Raw genomic sequence first — 18729 nt, 5'->3', positions numbered from 1 at the left:
TTTTGAGCGAGTCGTTTCAGTTGGAAGGAAACCTCAACTAAGTAGTGGGTTAATTATATAGCCTCTCACCTGAAGGTGAACGTTGGCTGCCACACACATCCGCAGCTCAAGAGTTCTTCAACTCGCTTCTCAAGGTTTTACAAATTGCACTCAGTGTACTCATTACTCGAGGGGTGCACAATGAGGCCTAGCCAATGCCCGAGGCATGCACACTCATGCTCGCGTGCTTATTGGGTGCCAAACTCAAGCTTGCATGCGCCACGTGGGCTGTTGGCTATGCCACAAAGGCCAAAGGGAGGGGACAAGGCTGCGCCACGAAGGACAAAGGGAGAGAAAAACATGGAGGGGAAGGGTGTGGTTGTAGGGATTTGCAGCCACGAGCAAGGCCACCCCTACCTTTAAAAAAACCACGATAGATGTGTATAGATATAGATACATGAGAATGGGTTCACACATATACATTTGTATACATAGATGTATAGATGTAGATACATGATATTGGGTTCACACATATACATTTGTATAGATCCATACATGCATCCATGATTCCATCCACGTGTGTACATTTGTATAGATCCATACATGCATCCATGTTTCCATCCATACATAGCAGTTACACCTTATAAACATGTGTATGGTTCAAATGCGCTCCTGGTGATCGTATGAGAGCAAACGATGATAGGCGCGCAGGCAGTAGCTGGAAACAGTATCCTCCCGTTTAGACTTGCTGGTTTGCACAACACTCACAATTGGCCTGATCATGGGGGTTTTGCCAAGCTCGGCAACCATGGCTCCCTCAGTGCTCGCCGAAGAGCTCACTGCACCCGTGCTGGAAATAACGTAAGCTTTCTCCCTTCTACAAGATGTACTCTCTCTCTCTCTCTCTCTCTCTCTCTCTCTCTTTTACAGAAACTCACGATTTTGCCAAGCAATACGTATACATGGTGTGTGCATTCATGTATCTGTCTGACTTATTCTTGTGTGTGTGTGTGTGTGTTAATGGATAGCTATGATTATAACCCTTGAGCTGTGTTAACGGTATTTGTGTTTGCAAGGAGACTGAAGGAAGTACAATGCATTGTCAATTGCCTGCATAGTTAAATTGCGAAGTAATTGATTCTTATGACTGAACTTTTACATAAATAGAATTTTACCAGATGATATTGTGTATACCTATGTATATTTTTTGTGCTACTACCTCATGCTGTTCATGGGGGATTGATATTTTACAGAAGCTTTGTTTGTACATCTGTCCTCAAGGAGCATATATTTTATTGATATAATTGATTTCATTTGGGCATTGTCTTCAAGTATTGTTCGGCAGTTAAAACACACTAGCATTTTGAATCAGGAAGAAGTGGGCAGTTTGGGAAGAGAATTAGACATGAAGACAGAGGTATTGAGAGGCACGGATTTTTCAGATATGGCTGAGGAAGAGACAAGCAGACAGGAATTGCAGCTGCCTGAAGAGGGCTATATAGGTTTGTTTGTGAGGATGCTTGGAATGGACAATCTTGTAGAAGATAGGGAGGAGGCAGTGAGAGCTCTTTGGAGGCATTCTATGGGAGGGCTTGATTGCATCAGTGAGATTGTTGCGTATCCAGGAGTTTTGACTTTGCTTGTCAGTCTTCTTCCATCCAAAAGGACTGCCTCATCTGAAGCTGCTGCTGGTCTTTTGCGAAATGTGAGTTCATGTGATGTCCACAGACCTTCTGTTGCTGAATCAGGAGCAGTGGAGGAATTAATTGGAATATTGACCCGACGGACATTGGCACAAGAGGTCTGAATGTTTTCACATTTGTGTGTATCTTTTATGCACTCAAACATATAACGCAGTTGGAAAATGTGGACAGCCTGAAAAGTCATCTTTTTTTCTTATTTAAATGCTTGGAGTGCCTCATGGTTGTACATCAGCGCTCAAAGATGTCGAAGGCTATTGAAATCTACGTATTGTGACACATAATGACTTGACTACAACGTCTGGCTATCTCAGGGTGCTTTAAACCGAATGAAAATAAGAGAGAAAGAGATTGCAAGGAGGATTGAGAAATAACCGCTTTTTGATTGCTAAAGAATCAGCACTATAAGCAGTGTAACACTGTAATGGCTGGCTGAATACAGCTTATAACTACTAAGATAAGATGGAAACTAAAGGGGGGGACAAGATGATGCCAACAATGTCAAAACAACTCTGACAAATATACTGAAGCCAACTGAAGAGAGAGAGAGAGAGAGAGAGAGAGAGAGAGAGAGAGAGAGAGAGAGAGAGAGAGAGAGAGAGAGAGAGAGAGAGAAGATCTGGTATCCAGTAGTATCTCCATCAAATTACCTACCTTACTGGATAAGCTACTATGAAGGAACCATTTGGAGATTTCGAAGCTTTCACTAAGCTTGAGTACCTTTAAAAGTCCCCAATCCATATCAGTGATGCTTACAAGACAAGCGGTGTTTGTGGAAATTGTCAATTTGTATATGAACTCTCTCTCTTTATGAGGGAAGGAGCAAGAGAAGGCTACCGCTTGTTCTTGAGAAGGACCAGAATCCAAGCTCGCTTGAAGAGCGGATTTGCTCTAAGATCAAGTCAAGGGATCATCAACTGAGTATGGAGGAAACCTCCCTAGTTCAACCAAGCTCAGAGACAACATGAGTATCGTGTTCACCATTGAGTACATAGATGAAGTATGAAGAATGTTTTTGCTCTAGAGATTGTGAGTAGGGAGGAAATCCCCCAAGTTCGACCAAGCTCAGAGACAACATGAGTATCGTTTCCACCATTGAGTACATAGATGAAGTATGAAGATGCAGACCTTGTTGTCAAAGTGAGTCAACTACCAGTCAAAAAAGAATTATGCTTAACAGAATGAGATGAGCCACAACTTCCTATTCAAGAAGTGGAATGCTATTCACAGATTCTCTCTTTAGAGCCTTTTCAATACAATTATATTCCGACACAAGAATCTCTCTTTGACATGTGCCTGGTAGGTCTTAGCTTCTCTAATGAGAAGCATTTGGCATACTCATGGAGAGAACATGGGCTATTATGTTCCCAATTGTATGATAGGCCAAAAGTCACAAGATTGAAGGAACAACTTCAACAAATTAGGGGAGAGCAAAACCAAACAAGACTTTTAGCATTCGACTACCTAAGATCCAAAACCATTACTCTCTTATGCGAGCAGAGTTAGAGCATACGTTGAGAGGATTCTATGGCTAGAATTTTATCTGCCTAAGATTCTGCAAGACATCATTGGATGCTTGCAACATGAAAATCTTTGAAGACATTTAGCCAATTTTAGAAGAGATGGGAATTTCCGTTGGCCAAAGGATTAGATACTCAAACAAGATGAATGGTTCATGATTTGTACATCCCTTATGCAGTGAGACATGAGAGGTTTCATATTCTCAATTGAAATGACAGGGCATGACTAAGGATGCCTAGATTTATTTCTAGGTAGCTTTCTTCTTGAGATTGAGAAGGGGAAACTGAGTTAACACATTATCAGATAAGAAAACTTGCAATCCGTTCAAACGATTCTTGGGTTGATAAGTTTGTTGGGATTCCGTTGGGACTTTAATACAATCTCCGAGTGAAAGATGCCCTTGAGGAATTAGAGGAAAGAAAGCGCTTTCTCCTAACAGAGTAGATTAACAAATTGAGTTTCTAACCCGTAAGCTAAGTATTAAGTTTATGTTTAGTTAAGTATTTAAGTTTTCCCTCGAGACAAAGCAGCTCAACTAATCATTTAGTGAGATTTGAGACTTTCCCGGATCCTTGGGCAGTTAAGTCAGATCACTACTGTTGAGGACAAGTGTTTTTAAGTGAGAGGGATGTTACTAAAGTAGATATATCTTTACCTAACTCTCTCTCTCTCTCTCTCTCTCTCTCTCTCTAAGCGCCCCCACCTCCCTTCCTGCAGTAGTCGGGGGAAAGTGATGAGCGCGCGGCGGTGTGTGCAAGTGATAGAGCACGCGAGGAAGTGTAGTGTGTGTGCAGAGAGGGGTGGCGAAGGCCAACAAGAGAGGATTCGCTAGCAGAACGATAGGGAGAGAGAGAGGGCACGCTATTGCTGTAGGGAATAAGTGAGCGAGTTTGTAAAAAACTCACTATCCCTTTTTATTGTATAAGGACCAATTTAATAAGTTAGTGGCCAAGTTCAATGTGAACTTGGCCAAAGGTTAGTACCTTTAAAATATACATTAAAAGGGGGCCATTTGGGCCTTTAACCCAACAACCTCCCACTTAAAGGCATAAATGGCACCTTTAAGCTACGTGACTCCCACCATCTCTATGCGTAGATGATGTTGTGCTTTGGGTAAGCACTTAGTGAGAGCATCGGCTGGATTTTGTGATGTATGGACCTTAACTAATGTAATAAGGCCATCCTCAAGCACTTCTCGTATAAAGTGATACCGCACATCAATATGCTTTGTGCGTGCATGAAACATGGCGTTCTTTGCCAGACATATGGCACTCTGGCTATCACAACCAAGCATAGGTGCCTTGGCAGGCAAACCAAACTCACTGCATAGGCGTGCTAACCAAATAGCTTCTTTGGAAGCCTCAGTGGCTGAAATATATTCAGCCTCTGTCGTAGACAATGCAACAATCTTTTGCAATCTAGAACACCATGAAACAACACTTCCCACAAGAGTAAATACATAGCCACTTGTGGATTTCCGTGTATCCACATCACCAGCCATGTCAGAGTCACAAAATCCCTTCAACTCCATTGGTCCTTTACCATAGCAGAGGCATTTGTTTTTAGTCCCTTTCAAGTACCTCATAATGAACTTCACTGCATCCCAATGTAACCTGCCTGAATTAGCCATAAACCGGCTAACAACTCCCACTGCATGGGCTATGTCAGGCCTAGTAGCAACCATAGCATACATAAGTGAACCACAAGCTGAAGCATAAGGAACACTTTGCATGTCATTGGCTTCTTCCTTTGACTTGGGACAATCATCCTTGGAGATTTTAACATATGGCTGTAATGGCACACCAAGAGGCTTTGCTTCAGCCATGTTAAATCTGTCCAGCACCTTTTCAATGTACTTTTCTTGCGACAAATACAATAGACGCTTGTCTCTTTGCCGTGTAACACGCACTCCAAGTATATGTTCAGCTGCGCCAAGGTCTTTCATTGAAAACGCAGATTTCAGCTGCCCTTCAAGAGCGTCAACAGTGCTTCTTTTCTTTGCAGCTATCAACATATCGTCGACATAGAGTACAAGAATGATGGGGCTGCCATCCTCATCACGTTTGGTATACAAACAATGGTCTGCATGGCTTCTTTTGTAACCATGTGTAAGCATGAAGCGATCAAGCTTCTTGTACCACTGTCTACATGATTGTTTCAGCCCATACAAGCTTCTATTGAGCATACATACCAAATGTTCCTTGCCAGGGATGACAAAACCCTCGGGTTGCTTCATGTAAAGCTCTTCTTCCACATCACCATGCAAGAAAGCAGTATGTACGTCCATTTGGTCCATTTCCAAATCAAGAGCAGCCACAATGGCAAACAATACACGCAAAGTGGTCATCTTCACAACAGGAGAGAACACTTCCTGAAAGTCTATGCCCTTGGTTTGAACATATCCCTTTGCAACAAGCCTTGCCTTATACTTGGGTTTTGCATCAACAGTCTTGATTTCATACACCCATTTGTTAGGAATAGCCTTCCTTCTTTTGGGCAATTCAACCAAATCCCAAGTATGATTAGCATGCAAAGCTTTAATCTCTTCCTGCATAGCAAGCTCCCACTTGTCGTTGTGCTCACATGTCTTTGCCTCTTTATACGTAAGAGGCTCTCCCTCATCTGTCAACATAATGTAATGCAAAGAGGGTCATATCGACTCACAGGCCGTCTTTGACGAGTAGACCGCCTCACCCAATGATCCACATTATCCGGCAATGGGTTTACATCAGGTGGCACTACAAAATCATCAACAATGGGCTGCTGTACATCATTTTCAGCACCATTTTCAGCATTGTTTCTTGGCTGCAAATGCCCTTCAGGAGCCTCAATTTGCTGTCCAACATCATCTGGCTCAAGCACCACTGGATCATCTACATTTTCAGCCATTTGTGGTGCATCCTGAGGGTCAAAAATAGGCCTAACAGGTGGCTGGTCATGCTGAAATTTCACCCTTTTATGGTCATGCTTTGAGGCACAATTGTTTTGAAGCAGCCTTGCCTCATTAAAAACAACATCCCGGCTGCGTACAACCCTTTTGAGCTGAGGTAACCAAATCCTGTAACCCATTTCGCCTTCTTCACCATATCCCATGAAGAGGTCTTTAATGGACTTCGCATCTAGTTTACTCCTCAACTCAGGTCTAACATGCACAAAAGCTTCGCAACCAAAAATGCGTAAGTGATCGTATGAAGCAGGCTTGCCAGACCAAACCTCTTCAGGGATGTCACCTTTCAAAGACATATGAGGGGATCGATTGCATATATGCACTGCAGTTTTCAAAGCTTCTTTCTCCCCAAAATCCATGAGAGAGATTAGCTGTGGACAACATGCATCTCATCCTCTCACAAAGTGTCCTATTGAATCTTTCAGCCACACCATTAGAAGAGGGGCTGTATGGCACGGTAAGCTCCCTCTTAATGCCCAAATTTTCACAAAACTTGTTAAATTCAGCACTTGTGTACTCCCCCCCATTGTCTGTACGCAAGCATTTTAGCTTTCTACCAGTTTGGGTGGTCACAAATGCATGAAATCTCTTAAATGCAGCAAAGGCTTCATCCTTAGACTTAAGCAAATAAACCCAAATTTTCCTAGAATGATCATCAACAAAGGAGACAAAATAACATGCACCACCCATAGACTTAGTAGGCATGCTACATACATCAGAATGTACAAGATCAAGCACACAAGATTTACGAGAGACACCAGAGTAATAAGAACGCTTTACTTGCTTGCCATATTGACATTCATTACAAAAGTCAAGCTTTGTGCCTTTAGCATCAAGCTTGTTCAAAGTACAAAGCTTAGAAAGACCCTTTTGGCTCATATGGCCAAGCCTCTTGTGCCACAACTCCATGTGAGAGTTAATTTCAGCCAATGCAATAAACTTGCCCAACACGGCCTTTCCATGCATGCAGTAAAGTGTCCCTTTCTTTGTGCCCTTTACAATCAGCCTTGAGCCTTTAGTCATTTTCCATGACCCTCTCTCAAACAAGATGCTGTAACTATGCATATCCATCTGACCAACAGAAAGCAGACTCTTCTTGATTCTCGGCACATATCGAACATCATGCAAGACAAGCTCATTTGTGCCATCTATGGAGAGATGCACAGTGCCAATACCCTCAATCGAACATGCATGATTGTTTCCAAGGTATACATGGCCACGCTGCCTACATCAAAAGTAGAGAAACACTCCTTGATAGGAGTCACATGAAATGAAGCACCGGACTCAACAATCCAAGTCTGGGACAATGCATCAATGACAGTCAACAAAGCATCAATAAGATCACCAAGAGTGATCTGCATGTCCTGTGAATGAACATTTTGAGAGGTATCAAAGTCATAAGCATCATCATCTGACAAAGTGGCACACAAGATGTCCTCTACATCTGACAACTCCTCAATCACGACACTAGAAGCCACATTGGCCTTCTCTTTGTCCTTTGAGCTATCTTGTGCATGTGCCTTGACTTCCTACTTCTCTTTCTTTTTGTCTCCGCCATTCTTTTTCCTTTCTAACTCAGCTTTATAGTACCTGCAATCGGGTTTCTTGTGACCTTTTCTGCCACATTGATAGCATGTCACATCACCCTTGCCTTTGCTTGCATTTCCCCTTTCTTTACTCTTACTCTTACTCCTTTGTGCATAAGCATTCTTCTTTTCTGTCCTGCCTCTAACCATGTTGGCAGAGCTGCCTCCTTCTCCACTTGCTTTTCTTCTTTTCTGTCCTGCCTCTAACCATGTTGGCAGAGCTGCCTCCTTCTCCACTTGCTTTCCTCCTGATTTCTTCATTCAAGATAGAACCCCTAACACCATCAAAGGTCAAATTGGGGTTATTGGACAACGAAACCACCAAAGTTTCCCATGACTCAGGTAAGGTCATAAGCAAGAAGATAGCTTTCAGCTTATCATCAAAAGGGGGCAAGCCAGAATCCTGTAATAACTGCGACAAAGTACCTGCGAACAATGACAAGTGCTCTGCCGCGCTCTTGGACTCATCTAGTTGCATGCCAACAAGTTTTCGCATCAAGTGCACCTGGTTGATAGGCGTTGTATTTTCATACATTCCCTTTAACTTCTCCCACACATCATGCTAATGCGATTCCATATATGTATTTTTTTTTTCATATTCCTTTGTGGTAGCTACTAGGAAGGTATCAAATCCTAGTGGGACACTAGCTTGCATAATTTTCAAAGATGCACCTATTTGAATCTATTATTGAAAGGATGCTTTTAAAAATTTATCAAGGAGCAATATCATGCTTTCATATTGCATGACGTGTCCATTAGAATCAAATGAAAGTCTACACTAAGGGGACCATAAATAGACTTTTTCTCTGCCAGAAAGATACCCTATTTTGATGATTTTTTAACACATAGTTCCCATCCAAATTGAAAAAAAATATAAATATAAAGTGAAGGTTGTATCTCATGAGATGAACTTCATGCTAACCCATGCTTCATTCGTCATATTCTGTGGCTTCACCTGTTCAAGTGCCCCTTCGCAATCCTTAAGAAATAGGATTCCTTGAATCCTGTCTTTCCAAAGATCAAAACCTATTCCATCGAACCTCCTAATCTCGAAGAGGTTCTTCACATCCGAAGAAGATGAGGCCATAGTTGCACAAAATAAGAGGGATAATACGCTGAGTTTTTGGGCAAAATGCGCAAAAATCGGAGTATAGCCTCACAGAGATGTGCACTACAGCTCCAAATGGTCACAGGAGCAATTTGGGGCAAAATAGGTCGATTTGGGCACAAAATTCAATTTCTGAAATTTATGCGTAGGAAATTTCAGCGAGCGAATTTGTGCTCGAAAGCAACAAATTTAGTTGTTTTTAACCTCAGAAGACTTACATAAGGCTAATATACAGCCTTTAGAAGCATGTAAACGCAAAAGCCCCAATTTGTAGCATCAAAATTGCATGAAATCGAGCCATAGATGGTCATACATCGACAAAATTTGTCAAATGTGTGTGGATTGCATCTATTTGCACTTTCCCCAATGTAATCGCACCATAAAAACACTTGCAAAAACCTGCGTAAATCTGAAATCTGCTTAAAACACCTGTTTTAGGGCTTGTTTTTCGGCAATTTCAGGGTTTTCGGGTAGCGGGGACTTAGCAAAAGTATTCCCACACCTTAGTACATCATTCGCAAAACCTGTATTTTGCTGTCATAACTTGTAATTTCCTGTTTTTGACCTAATTTCAGCCTGTTTTAGGTCAATTTTGGTTGCCGAGAGCTCTCTAGTGTCCGGGGACGAGTCCTCTGGCGACGAAATTGCAAAATCTCGCGTGAAAGTTGACCTTCTTGGTTGAAATTCAACGTTTGCAGGTTTGGGGGCAAACCCTAATCGGGCTCTGATACCAGTTGATGAGCGCGCGGCGGTGTGTGCAAGTGATAGAGCACGCGAGGAAGTGCAGTGTGTGTGCAGAGAGGGGTGGCGAAGGCCAGCAAGAGAGGAGGCGCTAGCAGAACGATAGGGAGAGAGAGAGGGCACGCTATTGCTGCAGGGAATAAGTGAGTGAGTTTGTAAAAAGGTTAGTACCTTTAAAATATACATTAAAAGGGGGCCATTTGGGCCTTTAACCCAACAGAAAGCACCTCTATTCCCGCCGGCTCCCAGAAGCTATAAAAGTGATCACCTCTCTCTCAAGGACTGAAATAGGAGGCAGTGGGCACCAGGGAATCTCTTATGCTGTTGCATATTTTAGCCACGAAGATGATGTTACCGACGATCCGTATGGCTGCCCCAAGTGTACCGGATGTCGCCATGACCACTCGATAGGGACGCCAATCTTTGGGGCAAGTGCTTCTGGGCGCGGAACTCCGTGTTGACTCTCTCTCTCTCTCTATTAAAGTTCGGTGGTTTTGAAGTTTCCGTTTGTGTGTTGCTATTCCAAGCCTATAAATGTGGTATCAGAGCTCAGAAAGATTCTTCTTCTACGGAGGATCCGATCCTTTTTGTAGCACATTTAGGTTTTTGAGGAGAATCTTACAGAGTAGACAAGATTTTTGTGGACGAATCTTTGTGTCCCGACCCCAAACTTATTAGCCACTCCCACCCTTCGTCCATCGCGCATCGGGCGCGCTCCCATCTTCATCGCTTTGTCTTAAAGGGCATAAGCCTTAAAGAACCCAAGAGTACACATGGGTTCTCACGGAGAAACCAACAGAGATAACACCCCTTGGCGGTAAGGCAAAGAAAAGTTGAAACGCGGCATGGGAACTGAAGAAAGGAATGAAGAATTGGGCAAAATTTTCAATGGGGAAGTTTGCTAGAGCGGAGTACAAACGTCAACAATTGCAATACTCTAGAGATCCGAGATTTGCGAAACATTTGAAGAATTACCCGATCGATGAGATTCGCTCGAGATGGCGTGAGGCCATTGATTCTCCTCTTTGTTTGGGAGGAAAGCTGAAAGGACAGACGAGTGCTAAAAAGCGGAAGTTGTACTTGCAGAAAGAGCTGGACAGAGCTCTTGACCAAAAGGTGAACCACGTAATGAAAGGCTTGAAGCACTCTCGAAAAAAGAGGAAATCGGTGGATTTTCCCGGGTATTTGGGCCGAAAGTTGAGTTTCGAGGTGGCAAGCAGATCCAAGAAGCGTGCTCGTTTCGAGGACGACTCAGATTTTTCTTCGTCTTTAGATAGTTCCGACAGTTCGTCGTCCTCTAGTTCTAGAGAGAATGAGAAAAGGTGGAAGAAGCGGAGAAAAAGCAAGAAAAGTAAGAAAAGCAGCTTTTTGAAAAAGTCTAGAAGGCATGGAAGGCCATCTAGCAGTTCGGAGGAGGAGAGCTCATCCTCTTTTGACAGTGAGCAGATGAGCAAGAATATCAAGGAGTTCAAGGAAGAAGGGGGTCAGGCCGCCAATTTGAGACGTTTTGAGGCTACCAGGACACCCATCGAGCCCTTGAGTTCATATAGCAGTTTGACGTCGCGTTCTTTGGAGGTTGGTGCACGGAACACTCCAAGGTGCGAAGGGCGGCAACTTACTTGAAAGGAATTTCACAGACATGGTGCTCCACTCTGTTGTTACGCAAAGAAGCACATGCGACGTGGTTAAAATTCATGAAAATTTTCATGTCAACTTGGATATAAATATGAAAGGATGTCATCACGACTGGCATCATTTGAGAATGACTATGAAAGATACATTGGATGACTACTGCGAGAGGTTTTGGGGATACTTATTTGCCAGTGTCTTCGTTTTGAAAGATTACTTTGAGAAACTAGATTGTGAGCGGCTTTGGCTGAGGTTTGCCAAAAAGAGATTCGAGAGTATTGTCTGGAACAAAAGTCTGACTCTATTCAAAGACTTATGGGACATGCTAAGCAAGGATTTGGGATGCATGCCGGCTCATTAACTTATCGTATGGATAGGACAATATCCACCTCATTTGGGCAAGAGTCTTTCGATAAAGAGAATGAATCGGGGGAACCGGATGACAGATCATTACAAGATTCCAGAGCAGTATGAGAATCAGATAGTAGCGCATCCGAGGGTTTCGACGAATTAAGGGAACTTGATGCAAGGTCATCAGAGGATTCCGGAGAAGCAAGAGGAAAATTATGAACCCTTCTTGAGAAGGGTCTTATCCAAACTAGTACTTCACCATTCTGTTTGCTAGTGCTCTCGGGCTTAAAGAAAGATGGATCTTGGAGAATGTGCATTGACTATAGAGCTCTCAACAAAATCACCATCAAGAACAGATTCCCTATTATGAGGATCGATGATATACTAGAGAGACTTCACGGTTCTACTTGCTTTAGTAGAATTGATATGAAGAGTAGTTATCATCATATCCGAACTGCTCGTGTGGAAGTCTATAAGACAGCATCCAAGACGTTTCTTGGCTTGTACGAGTATTTGGTGATGCCTTTCAATCTCACGAATACTTTTGCAACGTTAACAGGACGATGGACAGGATAAGAGAGTATAGGGCACCTTTTCGACGATATTATCGTATTCTCCAAAAATGAGGCAGAACATTGACACCACCTGTTACAGATTTTCTAGGCACTGAGACAACATCGGAGATTTTCTAGGCACTGAAACAACATCGGTTGGTGGTGTATGGGTAGAAGAGCGAGTTTCCTTACCCGAGATCCGCTTTTTGGGTTACATCGTCTCTACGGAGGGTGTTAGAATGGACCCGACCAAAGGTTGAGACCATCAAAGATTGGCCCGATTTGAAGAAAGTTCGAAGCTTTTTGGGTTTGTACTCCTACTACCGACGGTTCATTCAAAGATTTGTGGAGATTGCTTCTCCTCTGCCTACTTTGCCTTAGAAAGGGGTTCCTTTCGCATAGGGACCATCCGAGATTGCAACCTTGAAGACTCAAGGGGAAGTTGACAACTGGCCAAGTGTTGGTTTTGCCAGACTTGCAAAAGCCATTTGAGGTACATTGTGATGCCTGTGGCCGCAGTTCGAGAGCGGTCTTGATGCAAGAAGAAGGCCATGTTGTAGCTTATGAGAGCGGAACGTTTTTCATACAAGAATGGGTTGCACAAATTTATGAGAAGGAGCTTTTGGCAGTTATCCATTCTCTTACTCAATGGCGAAACTTTCTACTTGGAGCCGATTTGGCAGTGTTCACCAATCATCAGAGTTTGTCCTATTTCTTGTCTTCGAAACAGCTTTCGGACAAGCAGATGTGGTGGGCAAACACTTTGTCACAATTTCACTTTGAGATTGTGCATGATCAAGGATAGAAGAGTGTGGTGGTGGATGCATTGTCTCGTAAGCCTTTGGCTTTGGCTACTTCGGCAGTTCATCACTAGAGCTTCGAGGATATGGTAGATCAGTGTGCCACAGATCCGGATTTTGCAGACATCTTTCACCGTGTTACAGAGTGGAGAAGCAGTTGTGGCCTATTCACTCAAGGAAGACTATTCGATGAGGAAGAATTTGTAAGTGTGTTACACAAGCACTGAGGAATAAGGTTTTGACAGTGCCATTGTCCACCTTTTTCGGGCCACCGAGGCATTGAGACCACCTTGAAGGGTGTGGAGCGTTTTTTTTTCGCCTGGCCGAGGCTTAACAAGGATGTGGACGAGCTTGTTTGTAGTTGTTTGATATGCCAAAAGGTCAAGTTCGATAGACATAAGGCACCGGGACTTTTACAACCTTTACCTATACTTAGCAAATCGTGGGAAAGAATAGCAATGGATATTACTTTTGACCTTCCAAAGACTCAAGAGTGGGCACGATGGCATTTGGACGGTCATTGACAGATTCAATAAGTAGGCTCACTTCATTTCGGCAAAGAAGACAGTTAAGCCCGATCATTTGGTGAAACTATTTCTCTCGCAGATTTCATGGTATGCCTGAGTCTATTGTTTTAGACAGAGATTCCCAATTCACTAGTTTGTTTTGGAGGGCTATCTTGGAGAACATTTGTCACGCGGTTGCAGTTCTCATCCTCATTCCCCCCACAGACAGATGGGCAATTTGAGATAGCCATTTAAGTGGTTTTGGACTTAAATGAAGTCCTGTATTTATGATCAAAAGGCTCAATGGGAAAAGTATTTGGCCCTTGTGGAATTTGCTTACAACAACACAGTTCATATGTCGAGGGGGAAGGCACCATTTGAAATTGAGGCTGCTAAGAAAGTTCCACCTTTTCTACGCACCAAAGATAAGATTTTTGAACCAGATCAGTACAGTAGGAATCTGGACACTCCTTTTGCCAAGGTGCACGAGGCTATTGAGAAGTCCCAAGCATGGCATAAAAAGGCGGCAGACAAGCATCGATGCGACTTGCAGCTAAAGGAGAATGATTGGGTACTTTTGCGGTTTGAGAAGGCACGCCTACGAAAACGAAAGGGTAGGGAGTGGCTTTTTGCAAAAGATTCAAGAGAAGATCAATAATGTATCCTTCAGGTTAAAGTTGCGAGACACTTGGAAGATTCACAATGCATTTCATGTGAGTATGTTGAAACCTTGAAAGGTAAGGTGCCAGTGGAGAGGGAGCCTGAAGAGCAACCTGAAGTGGAAGAGACCGAGGAGATTCTCATTCCAGAACAGATACTGACTCACAAGGAAAGGAGAGTGAAAGGTAAAGTGATACGGTGGTTCTTAGTTAAGTTCAAGAACTATCCGGCATTGGATGCGAAGTGGATGGAGGAGGAGGACCTAGTGGATACTCCTCAGATAGTGGAACTTTACCTTGAGGCTTTCGGTCGAGCTTCGATCATTAGGAGAGTTCTCGGAGATTAGTGGGTTGAATATGGTGCAGTCGGGACTGCACAAGAGGGGGGTTACTCGGCTCCTTTGTCATAGATTACCTAGATGGAATAAAGTCACTGACTTCCTTTGGATTTCAGGGATATTGATGGGCTGAATGTATTCTGCCGAATGACTTTATGAAAAAAGTACTTCGAAATGGGAATTCTTGAAATGAATCTATTATATGTGCTCTCTCATGTGAGTAGTGTTTGAGTGCATGTTTGAAAGACAAAATGATTGCAACATTTTGGTCTGGTTCTTTGGAGAGATGAGATGGACATGATAGTAACAAGATTTAGTCAATCAAGACATCTGCGAGGGATCAATGACAAATCTGGATGTGATTGCTAATTACGTTGCGATAGACCATGATTCTCAAAGTCTCGACGGGGGTAGTGATGTCAATGTGATCTGAATGTTCAATGACTATCGGCTTTGTTCAAGTGCTGGATATGTGTTGTCTAGTGCGTTAGTACCTAGAGTCAGTGTCTCCTAAACTAGTTTTTGGCTTACATCGATTTTGCAGGTGCAATCGAGGGCGATTACAATTCTTTCAAGAGGGGTGTATGTCACAAAGTGATGACGTGGCATGACCTACTGGACCAATCCTAGTAAAACTGAAAGATTAAGTTGTTCCAACTTATAGGTCTTGCTCCACCCAAGAGCAACCCTGCTAACTTTAAGATGTACATGCAATGTGGAGTGGAGAAAGCGTAGTTTTACTTCGAAGTTGGGACTTTAATAAACTGTCAAGCAGTGTCACATATGATCATTTTTGTGGCCGGATTTCAATATATACACATACATGTAAGCACAAGGTTTTCTGGAGTGGAAACACCCTTTGGTTTTTGTGGTATATAGACATTAGTGGTTTTATTGAGACATTAAGTGCAGAATCACACAAGGATTTGCAGTGCTGATTGTCAGTTTTGTGTTGCATAGCTGAGTGTATTTTAGTGTTTGCTCATAGTAAGTAGTGGTGCTGAGCTGGTAAGGAGTGATCCTGAGGTTCAGTTTAAGCTCAACGTGTATATAATTTTCATTCAGCAAATTGCAGGTTCGCGAGCAAGCTGCCAACTGCCTTTGGAATTTGTCCTTGGAAGAGGTGGTCAGAAACAGACTTGATATTTCAGAACTTTTGCCTGTGCTTTGGACTATGCTAGACTCTGAGGGATCTGATAAGGAAGCAGCGACTGGTATTCTTGCCAACTTTGCCTTGAATGACTGCAACCATGAGCTTTTAGTGGAGGCAGGCATCATCCCAAAACTGGTTGGTGTGCTTATGTATTGGTGTAAGACAACAGTCAGTTCAAAATGGACTCTCCTTTGTCTCCAAGTTACTTTTGTGTCTCAAGGTGGGATTTAGTCATTCAAGGATGTTGATTTGTAGGCAGACCTGCTGAAAAGTGGGGAGGGCTCAAGGGTAACTCGCCAAGAAGCTCGAAAGGTTTTTCTAGAACTCGTGCAGAATGCCCAATTTAAGCAGATGATTATTGAAGAGGGAATGGTTCCGGTGCCGTTGATCGGGGCTAGTGCATACAAATCGTTCAAACCTCTACTCGATGTGGCACCTACCCTTCCCGAAGGTCTAAATGTGAAACCACCTTCATTGCCCTCAACTTTTGGAGCTGGAAAATTGCTTTTAGGACTAGGTCAAAAAGACAACCTGTACAATCTTGATGATGCTACCCAGCTTGCAATTGAAGGTCGGGCACGCCAGCATTTTCTGGGCAGAGTTGGCTTATTAGAGAAGGAGGCAAGTAAACAGGAAGCTACTACTGCAAGCAGAAAAGATGCTGTTACTATAATGACTTGGTGGGATGGTATTCCTAGGCTTGTCCTCATCCTCGGGCTTGAGGATATCAAGGTGGCATCACTAGCGGCCAGTACAATCTCAGAAATCGCTATCAATGAAGATATCCGGCTGGCAATTCAAAAAGCTGGCAGTATACCTTATCTTGTTCGCCTTCTAGGCAGTGGAGACGAAGGCGCAACAGAAGCTGGAGCAGCAGCACTGGAGCAGCTTGCTGTCAGGTAGGAAACCGCTGCTCTACTTAAGAGGCCTTTATTTCATTTGGGTCTGGGGTGGGTGGGTGGGTGGGGGTGGAGAGAGATGAGATGAAATGAAATGATATCTTAATGTCTTCAAAAGGCCAAAATGACCTACGAGACCAAAAGTCTATTTTTATATATATATATATATATATATAGAGAGAGAGAGAGAGAGAGAGAGAGAGAGAGAGAGAGAGAGAGAGAGAGAGAGAGAGAGAGAGAGAGAGAGAGAGAGAGAGAGAGAGAGAGAGAGAAATGAAATGTTATATTAACGTCTTCAAAAGGCCATAATGACTTATGAGACCCGAAAGTTACAAAGTGGTGGATCTGATACAAAGTCAGAGTAACAAAAAAACCTAACAACAGTACAAAACAAAGATATCTACTATGGGGTCCTAAGTTGGTCGGTGTGAGCCAAGTAGAAAAACTAAGTGAAAAAATTGGGCGGCTTGTTGGGATGGCTGAATCACAAGAGATCTAGCATTGGTCGTTGGCGAATCTCATCAATTTCTTCCATGGTTAGTAGTCTGACCGGGCGTCGTGCATGCCTGGCCAGCGTGCTCCAAATTTTCTGTCGTAGAACCCGTCGATGCTGTGTAGTTATTCGCAGTCGTGGGCGCCTGGATTTCCGTAGTTCTATCGCTCGGTCAATCAGTGTGCCTCCGGTGTGAGACGAGGGGGAGCTCTGCTGTGGGAGTGGCTCTTGCGGTTGTCCCGTGTCTGCTCTGAAGAAGTCTGTGATCCGTCTTTGAGACCGGCTAGCCTCGCCATTCATCAGGCTATCTCTGTGTCTGCGCAGCTTGAGCAAGAACAAACCTAGACATCTCTGATCTTCGTATCCCATGACTCTTGAGAGTGGTCCAAAACCCTCTCTGAACAGGCAGTGGAAGCGACCTCGTATCTCGTAGTAGGCGGGGCAGCGGCATGTATAGTGTAGCTCTGTCTCAGGTTCCGTGTTACACAAGGGGCATGTCCTGTCCTCCGCTGGTACTCCGTTGTATCTCCCAGTCTCAATCCGAAACTGGTGAGAAGATGTGCGTAGCTGGCCAATAGCACATCGTATCCCATGAGACAAGTGGGTATCCATGTATCTGGGTCTCGCCACAAAACCATCTTCCGTAAGCTGGAGAAGGTGGTCTCTGTAGAAAGCCATCTTCGTGCCCAATTCCTGTGCTGGTTGTATCCATGTCCTCCTGGTGTCTAGCTGGGTCAGGTCTTGGCGGATGAGCTTGGTGATCTCTGACTGTGTAAGAGTGAGAGATGGTGCATCCAATGAGTAATGGAATGGTGGCAGCCTGTCTATGCTGAACCCATGTGCCTGAAACCATGATGTCATCTCCCCATACCAGCATGTTGTATCTCCTTGTATGGCTAACTGTCGAGAGGATTCAAGTGCTATGCGAGCATATCTGTCTCTAGGAAGTTCCCATGTGCGGTTTATGAAGGAGACTAATCTGGTGAGCGCCTCCACCACAAGTGGGGGGGCCGCTAGCTCTACTCGGATAATGGCCCGTGGTACTGATGCCTTGGCTCTAATGAGCCGCGAGATCATAGAGACGAGAGGTTTCTCCATGTTCCCCCAGCCGTCTGAGCGACCCGGCCTCCCGTAGTGATCCAGTGAAGGTCCCCATATCTCGGTTCCATAGAGCAGTGCTGAAGCCACCAAGGTGTCAAAGAGCCAGAGCTTCGTCCGGGGCTCCTGAAACTGAACCTGCGAACACATCCTCTCCAATCTACTGAATGCTACGTGGGCTCTAGTAAGTCTGGTCTCTGCTGCTCTTCTGAGTGTGAATGCAGGTCCGCTAAACACCACTCCAAGGTAAGTGTAAGCGTCTGTGTACTCCAGAGTCTCCTGGCCGTATGTGAATGTAGGTGCTGACCTCCTGATCCACTGTGGGGTGGTGTTAAACACCATAACCTTGGTTTTACCCAGGTTGACAGACAAACCACTTTCGTGGGCAAACGTATGCAAAGCATCCAATTGACGTTGCATTCCCTCTGGGATCGGAGATCAACACTATGTCATCAGCATATAACAAAAGTGGGATCCATGTCCCTGCCAACTGAGCACCTTTATCCCCATCGCTGTCAATGTAGTTAGAAACCTCATCCACATACATACCGAAAAGAGTAGGAGAGAGCGGGCAGCCTTGCCTCACCCCAGTAGTGGAGTGAACCGGTGTAGAAAGTCCCTCCAGGGTGCGTACATGCCCTACTATTGATCTGTACAATGCCATGAT

General features: G+C 43.9%; 1 protein-coding gene across 1 annotated transcript in view; it reads left to right on the top strand.

Moving 5' to 3' along the window:
- The first annotated feature begins 643 nt into the window (after window positions 1–643).
- The window catches only part of LOC147455546 (uncharacterized), a 31932-nt gene continuing 13846 nt past the window's right edge, over window positions 644–18729 (top strand). Inside the window, exons 1-4 of the mRNA XM_086514302.1 lie at window positions 644–840; window positions 1352–1780; window positions 15495–15707; window positions 15828–16471. Of these exons, the coding sequence (XP_086370428.1) occupies window positions 676–840; window positions 1352–1780; window positions 15495–15707; window positions 15828–16471 (1451 nt within the window). The 5' untranslated portion in view covers window positions 644–675. The remainder of the gene's footprint in view (window positions 841–1351; window positions 1781–15494; window positions 15708–15827; window positions 16472–18729) is intronic.

Source organism: Adiantum capillus-veneris, chromosome 6 (genome assembly GCF_014529385.1).
Source record: "Adiantum capillus-veneris isolate H3 chromosome 6, ASM1452938v2, whole genome shotgun sequence".
Taxonomy (NCBI): Eukaryota; Viridiplantae; Streptophyta; class Polypodiopsida; order Polypodiales; family Pteridaceae; genus Adiantum; species Adiantum capillus-veneris.
Note: the sequence above shows the minus strand (reverse complement) of the source record. Positions and strands in the feature narration are given on the sequence as shown.